The sequence below is a fragment of the Colius striatus genome, chromosome 14 (genome assembly GCF_028858725.1).
Source record: "Colius striatus isolate bColStr4 chromosome 14, bColStr4.1.hap1, whole genome shotgun sequence".
Taxonomy (NCBI): Eukaryota; Metazoa; Chordata; class Aves; order Coliiformes; family Coliidae; genus Colius; species Colius striatus.
In genome coordinates, this window is record NC_084772.1 from 21,425,061 (window position 1) to 21,439,906 (window position 14,846).

Below are 14,846 nucleotides of genomic sequence, written 5' to 3' on the forward strand. Positions count from 1 at the left end.
AAATTCCCCTGGTCCATGCTAGCACACTGTATCAATCTTGTTTAATAGACTGGAAAGCTCATTGCACGGCGGCGGGTCGCGGGGAGTGCCGGGGTGATGGATGGCGCCTTCCCAGCTCAGGCCTCCGTGACACACCATGAAATATTTATGATTTATTCCAGCTAATAAACTGGAGTGAAGTGTGTGATGTATGTGAGCAGATGGGGGATCTATTGATGCGGGTTTCGTGGCGTGGGGGGAGGGAAGGTTCGTGCCCGTAACGGAGACGCGTGGCACAGCTCCCGTCCCGCTGCAGGGAGCACGGCTGGGCTCAGCCCCAGGACAGCCTGCAGCACTCACCTCCTCACTTGTCCACCACACAGCTCCTCACGTGGCTTTTCTCAAGTGCAGGAGCCTCTGATAGGGGAGGAGGCTTGTCCCAGGCTGTCCAGAGAGGTGTTGGAGTCTCCGTCCTGGAGCTGGGATGTTCCTGACTCTGTGTCCGCAGGGCAGCACGTGGCACAAGGGTCTGTGTAGGGCAGAGAAACACAAGAACACAGTCAGAGTCACAGAGAGAGACACAGAGACACACAGACACAAACACACAGAGACACAGAGACACAGAGACACAGAGACACAGAGACACAGAGACACAGAGACACAGAGACACAGAGACACAGAGACACAGAGACACAGAGACACAGAGACACAGAGACACAGAGACACAGAGACACAGAGACACAGAGACACAGAGACACAGAGACACACAGACACACAGACACACAGACACACAGACACACAGACACACAGACACACAGACACACAGACACACAGACAGACACAGAGACAGACACAGAGACAGACACAGAGACAGACACAGAGACACAGACACAGAGACACAGACACAGAGACACAGACACAGAGACACAGACACAGAGACACAGACACACACACAGACACACAGAGACACAGACACACAGAGACACAGACACACAGAGACACAGACACACAGAGACACAGAGACACAGAGACACAGAGACACAGAGACACAGAGACACAGAGACACAGAGACACAGAGACACAGAGACACAGAGACACAGAGACACAGACACAGAGACACAGACACAGAGACACAGAGACACAGAGACACAGAGACACAGACACAGAGACACAGACACAGAGACACAGAGACACAGACACACAAACACAGACACACAAACACAGACACAGAGACACAGACAAGTCACAGAGTCATTTCATTTGGAAAAGACCTTTAAGATCACCAAGTCCAATCACACAGCTCAGGCTGCCAAGCAAGGTCTGTGTCACTCCAGTTACAGGGGGCTTTTGGAGACCAGGTTGCTCACAGCAAACACTGAGGAGTGGCAAAAGTCCCTCTGGAGGGGAATCTGTCCTGTTAGAAGAGGATTGTGCAAGTTCAGTCTTGGATTTCACGTGCTTCATGCAGAGCCCAGTGCAGGGAGCCAGGCTGGACAGGAGGTGGCTCACAGCACAGGACACTGACCCACGGAGCCACACGTGTGGCTGCTCCTGTGGGGACAGTGCTCCTCACAGACCGGGCAGCGTGGCAGGGGGCAGCATGGCAGGGGGCAGCGTGGCAGGGGGCAGCGTGGCAGGGGGCAGCAGCAGCCCCTCCCCAGAGCCCACAGTGTGCCCTGGAGGGTCTGCACCAGCAGCCCAGCCTGGATGGACCCCGAGAAAGCATCGTGATGGGTCCCACTGTCCCCCTGCAGCACAGACCCTGGCCCTTGGCTGTGCCCACAGCCCAGCCCTGCTGCTGTAGGGGCCAGAGCAGCCCCATACTCACCCTGATGGGCTGTTGGGGTGTCGGGGGGAGCCAGGTGCTGCTCCCCAGCCAAAGCAGAGCCCGGGCTGTCCGTGCTGCTGCCCATGCTCCATCCTGCCAGGCTCCACACCTGCTGTCAGGAGCCTTTAAGCTTTTGCTTTTCTCCCCAGACTCCAGGAAGCACTCCCTGCTGTCAGCTGCTCTCCTGGCATGAGGATCCCTCCTTTGCAGAGAGAAGGGCTGGAGGGAGGCACTGCCTGTACCTGGAGAACTGCTGCTCTGGCCTGTCGGCAGCAGCACCAGGATCCCAGCTGGCAGAGCCCCAGGAAGCTCAGGGGGAAGCACTCAGAATCATCAGCCTTTGCCCTTCTCTGATGCCTTTCAGCTGAGGATCTCCAAGCTCACTGATCCAGAGGCTAATTAGGCAGAAATGGAACAGCTGTCAGGGCAGCAGTGATGGGGAGTGGGATGCAAAGGGGCCTCCTTTGCTGCTCACACTGGGAGCAGGAGGTTGTGCATCCCTCCCTGGGATTAACTCTCACCTGTCTCCCCTTTCCCTAAAACAGAATCCCAAATAGTGGGGGCTGGAAGGGCCCTGCAGAGCTGCTCCAGCCCCAGCCCCTGCTCCAGCAGCTTCCCCTGGCTCAGGGGCACAGGAACGTGTCCAGGGGGGGTTGGAAACCTCCCGAGAAGGAGCCTCCACACCCTCCCTGGGCAGCCTGGGCCAGGGCTCCCTCACCTCAGCACCAAAGGACTTGCTCCTCCTGTGCCAGGGGAACTGCCTGTGTTCCAGTGTGTGCCCATCACCCCTTGTCCTGGCACTGGGCACTACAGATAAAAGCCCATCCCCATCCTCCTGACACCCACCCTTTAGGTACATGTAGGTGTTGCTGAGGTGCCCCTGAGCTCAGGCTTCTCCTCCCCAGGCTGAACAGCCCCAGGGCTGCAGCCTTTCCTCCTCACACATGTTCCAGCCCCTCAGCATCTTGGTGTCCCTTCATCTAAGTGCCCCAATGAAGGTTGGATCAGGCCTGAGGCCAGGCTGCCCTCCCCACGCTGCCCGTGTCTGAGCAGGACCTGGGGAGGGGCTGTGCTCTTCCAGTCCAGGGCACTGGGTTCACGTCCCTGCTGCTGAAGTTCCTGGGTGCTGTGCCAAGCACTCCCAGTGCTGGATCTGCCCAGCTTCAGTCCAGCTGTAGGACAGTCCCAGCTTTTCATCTGGGCCACTCTGGAGCCACTGTCCTTGTGATTTACCTGACAAGTCTCATTTTTCTCTGCTCTCTCAGAGCTTCTCCAAGGCACTCAGCAGTTCATTTCTCCAGCCTGAGTGTTTTCTTGGTCAGTAGTTGATGCCCATGTTTGCTCATGACACCTTTGATGCTGGAAGGTTGCTGTGGCTGACCCAGGGGGAGGGTTTTGGTGTGGGAGCTGCAGGGTGAGTTTGCTCCCAGAGCTCAGCTCTTGGGAGCAAAGAGGTTCTTGTTCAGCAGTTTGGGCACAGTGTCAGGCACTGTTTGCCTCTCTGCTCTGTGAAGGAGGGGGACAAACCATGGGCAGAGTCACAAGGGCCCTTCCATCTTTGGAACAAGTATTTGGTGACTTGAAGGGCCTCATTGCAAAAACCTCTTGTGTTTGCAGGTGGGACAGGGGCTCCCCTGCAGCCTGCCTGGGATTTCGGGCTCCCTTGTGCAAGGCAGGTGGCTACAGTCCAGCAGCCATCAGCAAGCCCCTGCCTGCAGCCCACCCTTCCCTGTGTGTGGATCTTAACCCAAAGCAGCATTTTTTAAACAAAGAAGCCTGGAAAAAGTCCTCTCCAGGAGGCCTCTCAGTGCCTGGTGCTGTGGTTGGTGCCAGCCTGTGGACTCTGGTCTGCACAGGCTGAGCCATGGCTCAGTAAATCATGGAATCATGGAATTGTTTTGGCTGGAGAAGCCCCTGAAGCTGCTGCAGTCCCAGCCCTCCCCTCACCCTGCCCAGCCCACCATGGCCCTCAGCACCTCAGCTCCATGGCTTTGGGATCCCTCCAGGGCTGGGCACTGCCCCAGCTCCCTGGGCAGCCTGGCACAGGGGCTGACACCCCTCTCAGGGAAACAGTTCTGCCTCAGCTCCAGCCTCAACCTCCTCTGGAGCAACTTTGAGGCTGTTTCCCCTTATCCTGTTGTTCATTGCTGGGGAGCAGAGCCTGGTGTGGTACCTGCTGAGTGAGCAGGTTGAGGGAGACAGGCATATAAATACACATACACACAGAAGACCTCAGTCTGGGTTGGATGGGGCTCTGAGCAACCTGCTCTGGAGGAAAGTGTCCCTGCCCATGGCAGAGGGGTTGTAAGGGGATGAGCTTTAGGGTCCCTTCCAACCCAAACCATCCCGTGCCTCCAGGGTCGTGTCCAGCCATACAGCAGCAGGGCAGCTGCCAGCTCAGGCTGCAGCTCAGCAGAGCCATTTTGCAGAACAGATGCCCACTGAGCATCTTGAATCCAATCCAGAGGTAGCAGCGAGCTGCTGTCAGGGAACAATAACCCCACAGGCTGGGCATCAGCTGCACCGCGGCTGGGCTGCTGCCACAGGGGCTGCTGCGCCTTTGTGTGCAGAGAGCAGGGTGGGGGTGGCCTGGGCAGGCAGAGGGAGGGACCTGGTGCCACAGACTGTCATCAGCCCAAAGCCCTGCACAGCTGCCAGCGAGGTTTCTGGCTCTGTGCTGCATCCCAGCTCGGGCAGGGCTGTGCTGAGCCCGCTGCTGCCGGGGCAGTGCCTGGCAGGGGCAGGGAGAGGCTTTGCAGGGAGTGTGGAGGCTCCTTCCTGGGAGGTTTCCAAACCCACCTGGACACGTCCCTGTGCCCCCTGATTGAGGGGAAGCAGCGTTTGTGGGGGACACAGGGATGGAAGGGGAGCGGTGAGGAAGGATCCACCCCTCCCTGCCCATGCCCCATCTGAAACGACTCTCCCCCTGTCCCTTCACCTGCATGGGGAACATCTGGAAGAGTGAAAGCTCAGGGAGTGTGTCTCCTTCAGAAAGGACCTTCTACAGGTGGCAGCAGCACCTCTCTGAGTGCAGAGCACATCTCCTTGGGCAGCTGTGAGCAGAGCTCCTGCCAGGGCTGGGGAGGCAGGGACAGTCCTGCAGGGAGGGTGGCCCTGGCCCTGCAGGGATGGTGACCCTGGCCCTGCAGGGATGGTGGCCTTGGCTGTGCAGGGATGGTGACCCTGGCCCTGCAGGGATGGTGGCCCTGGCCCTGCAGGGATGGTGGCCTTGGCCCTGCAAGGATGGTGACCCTGGCCCTGCAGGGATGGTGGCCTTGGCTGTGCAGGGATGGTGGCCCTGGCCCCACAGGGATTGTGACCTTGGCCCTGCAGGGATGCTCCCATGGGCCAGCTCTCAGGCAGCCTGTCTCCAGCTGCCACCCAGCTGAGCCAGCCAGGCACAGTGCCCAGCACAGTGATCCTGCCTCAGCACAGCTTGTGGGGACAGGACAGATACTGCACATGGTGCTGGGAACTCAGGGGGGTTGTTTTGGCACAGCCAGACCTGAAATCCCACAAGCAAAGCACAGAGACTTCCCTCACTGGGCATGGGGTGGAGGCAGGGCAGTGCTGGGGCTTGTGTGTCCCCCACTCTGCCCAGGCCCCACGGCTGGGGGGATGGGAGTGGGGCAGGGATGAGACCACAGTGACAGGCTTTGTCCTGGCACTTTGCTCTGCAAACAGGCTCTGGAGAAATCAGCTGTGGCTGACACCTCCCTGACAGACTCAAGGACACACAGGGATGTGAATTCAGCCCTTGCTCATTGTCAGGAGAGATAAGGGGAGCCAGTCATCCAGGCAGCCACAGAGACCTTCAGCTTTCCTATCAGGAGACCTTGGTGCAGAGAAATCTCCTGCCCCCACCCAGCTTTGTCTCATGGACACAGCCATCCCTTGGACCCATCCCCAGGATCATTCTCCCCAGAGCAAAGTGCAAATGTGGCAGCTTTCACCTGCTTAAATCCCAGGGAGCAGCATGGGGGCTGTGTCACTGAACCAGCTCTGAATGGCCTCTCCTCTCCCTGTGTGCTCTGTGTGAATGAGCAGCTCCAGACCTCCCTGAACAAGGCTCTGGCTGGCCAGTCCCTCAGAGCCCCGTTGCAATTCCCATCCAGGCTCTGGTCCTGTGTCACTCACACTTGCCACACTGAGGGAAGCACAGAAGAGTTTATCAGAGCAGTCATGGATTCCTTTCAACCCCAAGCAGCCAAACACCCAGAGAGCTTGAGCTTAAAACCCTCCCACAACTTTAAAACGTTGCAGCCAGCCATCACCATCCAGGAGAGTGCCAAGGGGCAGGCAGGCAAACCAGCAACAGTTCATCATCCCCTGGCTGAGCTGAGCAGAAGCTGCTCAGGGTTTTGGCATGTGCCAGCTGAGTGGAGACACAGCTCTTCTGGGCAGCAGCCTGCACCTAGAACCACAGAGCAGCGTGGGGAGGGCAGAGTCACACAAGCCCAGACTGGTCGGGGTGGGAAGGACCAAGGGAGTTTCAACTTGTGTTTAAGGGAAGGTTGTGTGTTCCAGCTCGTGCCTGTTACCCCTTGCCCTGCCACTGGCCCCCACACAACAAGCACTGGCTCCATCCTCTCAACACCCACCATTCAGGGATTGATCAGTGTAGCTGAGGTGCCCCTGAGCTCAGGCTTCTCTTCCCCAGGCTGAACAGCCCCAGGGCTGCAGCCTTTCCTCCTCACACACATGTTCCAGCCCCTCAGCATCTTGGTGCCCCTGCACTGGCCTCTCTCCAGCAGTTCCCTGTCTCTCTGCAGCTGGGGAGCCCAGAGATGGACACAGGATCCAGATGAGGCCCCACCAGGGCAGAGGGGCAGCAGAACCTCCCTGGCCCTGCTGCCCACACTCTTGCTGCCCCCAGGCTGCCGTTGGCTTCTTGCCCACGTTGCTGCTCATGTTTTATTCTCACCCAGCACTTCCAGGTCCCTCTCCCAGAGCTGCTCTCCAGCAGGTCACCCCCAGCCTGTGCTGGTTCATGGGGTTGTTCCTCTCCAGGTAAAGGACTCAGCCCCACTCTCAGCCTGTCCAGACCTCACTGAGAGGCAGCTCAGTTCCCCAGGCACAGCCCCCCCTCCCGGGGCAGAACAGGGCGAGCACAGGGCAGCACCAGCTCCCCTGCTCTGCTGGAAGCTGCTTTCCCTCACTGCCAGTGTCTGTCTCATCTCCAGTTGGAGCTTCCCAGCAGCAAGCTGAGGGCTGTGGCGAAGGCTGAGCAGGAGTGAGCTGCTTGTGGACACGGGGCAGTGCCTGTCATTAAGGGAGAGCCCCCGGAGCTGCCAGCGAGGCTCTGACGTGGGGACACGAGGTGCTGACCCCCTCACCCACAGGCTGGCAGAGCCTCTGGTAGCAGGATGAGTGATCACCTCGAGGAGCTGTCCCAGTGCAGCAGCCTGTTAAGCATTTAGCTGACATGACCTCTCTCCTCAATCTTCCCAGCCCAGCAGGAGCAGCTGATGAGGGGATCACGCCTGCCACAGCCTCCCCCCAGGAACAGGCCAGGGAGGCTCCAGAGTGCTGCTGGGGACACACTTGTCTTCCCAGTGTCATCCCTCACTGGTTTTGTTAGTAGCAGGCAGGCAGGAGCTGGGGGAAGCCTCCTCAGCCACGGGATCACAGAGCTGCCAGCCCCTGGCACAGGTCCCCAGCTCAGTGCCATCCATCACCACCCTCTGGGCTCTGCCATTCGGCCCCTTCAGCCCCACCTCACTGTCCACTCACGAAGGGACCTGTATGGGCATGGCCTGGCCCTTTTCTCCACAGAAAAGCAGCGGCTGTGGCCCCTCTGCACATCCCTGAGCCCCCATCCCCAGGCTCTCTGCTGGCACAGGGAGCCAGGGGCATGGCCTGAGGGGTGGGGAGGGCAGGGGAGGAAGGGGACAGCCTCTGACCCAGCCTGCTTTGCTTTCCAGGAGACACAGCAGTGTACAGGGACGGGGTTTACTGGATCAAGGGCCGCACCTCCGTGGACATCATCAAAAACGGGGGCTTCAAAGTCAGCGCCCTGGAGGTGGAGAGACATCTGCTCTCACACCCACACATCACAGGTACAGGCTGGGCCAGGAGGGCTGCTGAGCCACACCACGGGTACAGGCTGTGCCAGGGGGGGTGCTGAGCCCTGCCTGCCCAAGGGCTCCTGCCCAGAGCCTCTTCCACAGCCTTCCCCCGTCCTCGACACTGCTGAGGCTGCATCACAAATAGTGCTCAGTGCTGGGCCCCTCACTCACTGCCACAGGGACACTGAGGGGCTGCAGCTCCAGGGCTGTGTCAGTGCTGGGCCCCTCACTCACTGCCACAGGGACACTGAGGGGCTGCAGCTCCAGGGCTGTGCTCAGTGCTGGGCCCCTCACTCACTGCCACAGGGACACTGAGGGGCTGCAGCGTGGCCAGAGCCGGGCACAGAGCTGGGGAAGGGGCTGGAGCACAAGGGGCTGGGGAGGGGCTGAGGGAATGGGGATGTTGAGCCTGGAGAAGAGGAGGCTGAGGGCAGCCAGCAGCACTCTCTGACACTCCCTGACAGGAGGCTGCAGGGAGCTGGGGTCAAGCTCTGCTCCCCAGCTATGAGAAACAGGCCAAGAGGAAAGGGGCTGGAGTTGCCCCAGGGGAGGCTGAGGTTGGAGCTGAGGCAGGGGGATGGAAGCAGTGCCCCTGGCCCCACACTTTCCTGTACATCACATTCCTCCCCATCCACTCAAACCTCGGTGACAAGCTCAGGGTTCGGGACCTGGGCCAGCACAGGAGCCCCTGGTGCTCGCCTGTACTAACATCCATCACACCCTGGTGTCCTCCCCTCTGCCAGCCCAGCCCCAGGGCAGGCAGGGGCTGTGAGGCCTGTGCTCTCCTCCCTGCAGACGTGGCTGTGATCGGGCCCCCGGACGCGGTGTGGGGCCAGCGGGTCAGCGCCGTGGTGCAGCTGCGCAGGGGGGAGATGCTCTCTGTGAAGGACCTGAAGGACTGGGCCAGGTGAGATGCCACAGGGCAGTGCCTGGCACTGGGGAAGCTGGCCTGAAGCCTGCAGCATCCTCAGCAGGGGCATGGCAGGAGGATGAGCTGCCAGCAGCAGTTCCTCAGGCTCCGGGGGTGCAGAAGCCAGGAGGATAATGGCAGTGGGTCCTGCCCCAGAAGTGCCTCAGATAAACACCCTGCATGCAGAGGCCAAGGGGCTCTTACCCTGCAGCCCCACACTGCAAGCAGCTCAGGGGAAGCTTTGGGGCTTCTCAGCAGCAGGAACATTGGCTCAGCTTTGCCCCAGAGCCACTCCACTCCCTCCTCCGCTGCCCTGCCCCGTGCCCACCACCCCAGAGACCTCCCAAGGGGATGTGGAGAGCAGGGAGACACCAGAGCTCGTGGCCCTCGCTTTGTGGCCTCAGCAGGGGCAGGGAGATGCTCACCCTGCTGTGTGGTGGCTGCTCAGCCCCAAGCCTCCTACCAGGGACACTGGTGACCTCAGCTCTGGGGGTCCCTGCTCTCAGCCCCCCATCTGCCCCCCTCTCCCCACACATCTCCCCATCCTTGTCCCCAGCTCTGTGGGCAGACTCGAGGCCATTCTGCCCGTGCAGAGCAACTCAGGAGCCTTGAAGCACGAGGCTCAGAGGGGTTGGCCAGGCCCCTGGGCTCCTTGGGCTGCTGCTCCCAGCCCAGCCACTGAGGCTGCCCCATGTCTCTCCCTCTCACCCTGCCTCTCTCCCCTTTATTTTTGCTGTCCCTTGCCTTTGTTTGTCCCTTTCTCTCCCACTCCCTGCCAGGAGACACACGTCTCAGGGTGGTTCAGTTGGTGGCTTTGGGCTCCCCTCGTGCTCCCCAGCACCAGCCCGGGTTAGAGGCAGCCAGCTGGCAGAGGTGCTGGTGGCCAGGGGAGGGCTGGAGGGCTCAGCAGACTTGGCATCTCACATCAGAGTCAGTGCCAGGACACTGCCAGAGCTGGGCACAGCCCCAGGTTGGTGACACACGGGCAGCAGAAGGCAGAGACTCCCCTCTGTGCTCTGCAAAGGGCACAGGGACGATGCTCAGCCCTCACCCCCTGGCACATGCCCACAGAGGTGACCTACCTGTGCCCTTTGGGTCCTCGGGGACTGGCAGCAGGACACGCAGGGGTCCAGCATCCTTCACACAGCTCTGCTGCTTTCCCCTCTGTGTCCAGCAGGGAGAGCGACGAGTCCTCACCCCGGGCTGTGCCCGAGGGCTGTCCCTGCTCCCTCCCCGTGGGCTGTGTTGTGCTCAGCGGGGGCTGCCTGGCAGGGCTGGCAGTGAGGGTGAACCCTGGCCGGGCTGGATGCAGCAGGCAGGCTGGGAGCTGGTAACACAGCCCACGGGCAGCCCAGAGCACAGCAAGCAGGGAGCCAGGTCCAGGGTGCAAGCAGGGAGCACAGGCAGGAGCAGAACAGAGCCAGAGATGAGGCATGGCCCAGGGCCACAGCTCTCCCAGGAGGCAGGGACAGAGCTGGGGATGAGCTCTGCACCTCCCAGGGGTCCCCCCAGGGATGGGCCACCAGCAGCACAGCTCCCTGCAGAGACAGGCTGGGAGCAGGCACACACAGCACAGCCCAGAAGAGAAGGAAGGCCCAGGGCTGAGCTTAAATAGGCTCCTGAGGTGTGGGTGGGTGTCCCAGGTGAGGCTGCTCGAGGCTGTCAGGGCTTTGAGTGCCTCCAGGCCAGCTCAGCTGCTCTCTCTTTGCACCCCAGCAATGTGTGAGCAGTGAAGGATGCAACCACTCAGCCCCACCCCTGCCCTGGAATCCTCCCTGGGGCTGGTCCTGGGGGCTCAGGATGAGCTGGAAGCTGGGTCAGCCCTAACAGTGTGCACCCCCTTGCAGGGACACCATGGCACCCTACACCATCCCCACCGAGCTCATCGTGGTGGAGGAGATCCCACGCAATCAGATGGGCAAAGTCAACAAGAAGGAGCTTCTGCAGCGCTTTTACCCCTCGTAGGGCACGTGCTGGGGCTGGGACTGGCACCCCCTGGGTGTCTGAGCCTCTCCCCTGGCTGTTCTCCCTCTGCCACGCGGTGCCAGTGGTGATTGGCACTGCCAGGTCAGGGCTCACTGCAGCCTGGGCCTGAGGAAAGCCCAATAAACTCAGGATTCATCTCACATGGTCTCCTCCTTGCCTGAAGGGAGATGGAGCTGCAGGGCCACCCTCCTGGTGCAGGAGGAGGCTGGGGGCAGTCCTGGGGCTGGAAAGGAGGTGTGGGATGAACTGTGACCTGGCTGAGCTCAGGGGAGCCTCAGCAACACAAGGACCTGAAGACTGGTGTCAGGAGGATGAGGTGACACTTTGTGATGCCCAGTTACAGGACAAGGGGTGACAGGCACAGGCTGGGACACAAACAGTTCCCCTTAAGCACAAGGAGAAGCTCCTTTGGTGCTGAGGTGAGGGAGGCCTGGCCCAGGCTGCCCAGGGAGGGTGTGGAGGCTCCTTCTCAGGAGGTTTCCAACCCCACCTGGACACGTTCCTGTGCCCCCTGAGCCAGGGGAAGCTGCTTGAGCAGGGGCTGGGGCTGGAGCAGCTCTGCAGGGCCCTTCCAGCCCCAGCACTCTGGGGTTCTGTGACCACTGGGGGTCCCAGGCCAGGGCTGCTCCCTGGGCCAGTGCTGGCAGCAGGAAGGTGCTGGCCAAAGTGGCTCCATTTACCATTAGTGGTGATGGGAAGCAGGTGAGAAGGTGACACCAAACTCCTCCACAGCCACCCTGAGCTGGTCCCAGCAGCTGCTGCTCAGGGCAGATGAGCCCCAGTGACCCTGGGTGAATCCCAGCCCGATGCCACCCACAGCACCCATCCTGCCTGGGTGGGAGGGCTGTGGGAAGGCTTTTCCCTTGCCTGCCTCTGGATGAACAGGGCCAGGGCACTTGGCAGCAGCACGGCAGGGGGATGCTGCTCCTGTGCTGAGGGGGCACAGGCTTCCCTGTCAGTTGGTGGGACCTTGGGAACAGCAGGGAGAGCCAGAGGAATGGGGAGCACAAGTAAATACAGTGCATCAGGGTGAGGGGAGACATCCCTGGATGTCTGGGGGGACAGTTGGTGAACACACAGAGGACGTGGAGTGAATGGCTGGGGGAGCAGAGAGGGGTCAGGGATGGGAAAGGGGATGGGAATGATGAAGGGGGCAGGAACAGGGAAGGGAACAGGCTTGGGGACAGGCTTCCTCCACTGCAGCCCCTCCATCCCATCCTGCCTGCACACACAGGTCTGGCTACACACCCTCTCTGCCCTGCAATGCCAGCACCTGCCTTGGGCCCTGCAGGCTCAGAAGGGGTTGGGACGGGCTCCCAGGACACCCCTAGGCCAGGCAGCACCCCCTCCCCATCCCAGCCCGTGCCCAGGGACAGCCAGTGTGTTCCCTTAGGCTGTTTTGGGGGGGGCTGCGCAGATCCTTTGTTACAACATCAACCATGCAGTAAATTTTTTAACTTACCAAATAGATCAATATCAAATTATCATGTCTCACATTCATAACTCTTAAGCAAGCAACAATGGAGAGAGACAAGGTCACTGGAGAATAAATAGCAGCAAAAGCTCTTAATGATCTATCATTTTGGACAATCCCAGGCACCCAGCAGCAGCCCAGTGACAAGATCATTAATAAAGCTCTGCAGGAACGCTATCGATCGCTGTGATGGATGAGCACAGGTAGCAAATACTGTAAAACACCTGCTTGTCACACACTGGGACGAGCAGCTGGACTCACACCTCGCTGCTGGACTCACTCACAGCTCAGTGCTGGACTCACAGCTCGCTGCTGGACTCACTCACAGCTCAGTGCTGGACTCACAGCTCTCTGCTGGACTCACAGCTCGCTGCTGGGACCCGGCTGCAGCTCGGCTGGGCTGTCTCCTCAGTGGTGGCCTTTGCAGGGAGGGTGGGCAGTGCTGCAGCCCTGGGGTTGCCATCCGTGCCCACACCTCTGCCCCTCGCTGCTCTTCACCCCTAGAGACACGACCTGTTGGTTAAAAGCCTCATTAAAGCACCTGCTTATGGTGCCCCAGAGCTTGGGGTGGGAGCTGAGCTGGCTGCAGGTGGGGTTTGGTGAGCCAGTGCTGCTGGATGGACCTGGAGCAATGCTCCATCCCCTGGATGTGGCCCCAGGACACCAGCACAGCCTGGACCTCAGGGATGGAGGGGAGTCCCCAAGGCTGTGGGCATCCATCAGGGGCTCAGGGGGGCTGTGTGCATCCCCCCACGGCTGCAGGTGCTTTGCTTGTGATCCACATCCTCGCTGACTGACCCTACATACACAACCATTCCATTACCCCAGAATGGCTACAGGCTATTAAGCCATCAGTCTCCTTCATTAAAGCTGCCAGGCCCAGCCCAGCAGCCCACAATCAAACCATTAAAAACCCACCAACAACCACCTCAAGGAGCATCTTTAACGTGCCATTGGCCACCAGCCCCTGCCCTGCTGCAGCAGCCCCCTGCCACCGCGTGTGAGGGGCAGCGGCGGCTGCCGGGACCCTGCGAGCGGCACAGACGGACGGGCACGGACAGACGGATGGGCTGCCCACGCCATGGCTCACCGCTGATGGCAGGGCTCCGTGTCCCCTCCCGCTGTCCCCGAGGTCACCGACAGCTCTGCCACCCTCGCTCAGTTCTGGGGGTGGACAGGAGACACTTGTCCTGCCTCTCGTGTCCTGCATCCCTTGTCCTGTATCCTGTGTCTTGCATCCCTTGTCCTACATCCCATGTCCTGCATCCCATATCCTGCATCCCGTGTCCTGCATCCCGTGTCCTGCATCCCATGTCCTGCATCCCATATCCTGCATCCCGTGTCCTGCATCCCGTGTCCTGCCTCCCGTGTCCCTTTTCCCCCACCTTTTGCCACACCGTGCAGCGCACCCCGAGCCACGTCCCGCACCTTGAGGGCACCGAGGGCACTTGTCCCTAATCATTCCCTTGTGGGATTGATTCCCAGCGACTGGCGCTGCCGGCCGAGCCGGGACCCGCTGATGCCACCGGTGCCACGGACGTGCCCGGCATTCCCTTGCCAGGCCCGGAGTGTGGCTCCCCGGGAGGACGAGGAGCTTCCCCGGCCCCTCCGCCCCGCGCGGGGGTCGCGGATCCCCCCTGCAGCAGCCGAGGTGGCGGCGGGGCTGGGGCCGGTGGCCGGGGCGATGCTGCCACCTGCTGCCGCGGCCTCGCGCTGCCGCCGGGACCGGCCCCGGGGGTCGAGAGCAACACTGAGAGCGGTCCCAGGGGCTCGAGGGGATGGATGGCAGCACCGGGACCGGCCCCGGGGGTCGGGGGCTGCACCGGGACGGCCCCGAGGGCTGGGGGGGGATGGATGGCAGCACCGGGACCGGTCCTGGGGGTCAGGGGTAGCTCCGGGAGCGGCACCGAGGGTCGAGGCAGCACCAGGAGCAGCCCCCGGGGCCGGGGAACACCGTGGGGAGCGGCAGAGGGGGTTGGACGGCAACCGCTGGGACGGACCCCGGGAGTGCGGGGCAGCACTGGGAGCGATAACGGGGTTCGAGGGAAGCACCGGGCCCGGAGCTCCAGGGAGCTTGCCGGGGCTCCGGGAGCGTTCCGTGGCTGTTCTGCCCGCCGAGAACCCGCCGGGACGGTGAGGCCGCGGCCGCTGCCGTCCCGAGCCCGACCGCGGTACCGGCGCCCCGGCGGGGTCTCCTCGACGGCGCGGGCAGCCCCTGTCCCGCTCCGTGCGCGGGTGCCGGTGCTGCGGCGGGGGCCCGGCCCCGTCTCTCCTTCCCCCCGCCCGCCCCGTCGCGGCATCCCCGGGGGCGCGCCCGGCGACAGCTGCCGCGTTCCGCCCGCCCTGCCCCGGGGGCTGCGCACCCCCGGCCCCCGCCCCGGGCAGCACGGGCCCCCCCGCCCCCAGCCCGCCTCCGCGTCCCCCCTCCGCTTCCCCCCCGCCGGGCAGGGGCAGGGGCAGGGGCTGCGGGCCGGGGGGGCGGCGGGGACAGCTGCCCGGCCGGGGGGGCCCGCGCTGCTCGGCGGCACATGTGCTGTCACTCAGCCAGTCCCGCGGTTATTTTAGCTCGGGGCCGGCGGCCGGACCGAGCCCCGCTCCGCC

At 61.9% G+C, this 14,846-nt stretch overlaps 1 protein-coding gene across 6 annotated transcripts in view; it reads left to right on the forward strand.

The window, feature by feature from the left end:
• ACSF3 (acyl-CoA synthetase family member 3) overlaps positions 1-10,911 on the forward strand; it is a 60,435-nt gene extending 49,524 nt beyond the window's left edge. For all 6 annotated transcript variants that reach the window (XM_062007605.1, XM_062007606.1, XM_062007608.1 and 3 more), the window contains exons 8-10: positions 7,732-7,866; positions 8,671-8,782; positions 10,633-10,911. In XM_062007605.1, coding sequence (XP_061863589.1) covers positions 7,732-7,866; positions 8,671-8,782; positions 10,633-10,750 — 365 coding nt within the window. In that variant the 3' untranslated portion in view covers positions 10,751-10,911. The remainder of the gene's footprint in view (positions 1-7,731; positions 7,867-8,670; positions 8,783-10,632) is intronic.
• Positions 10,912-14,846: the final 3,935 nt, after the last annotated feature.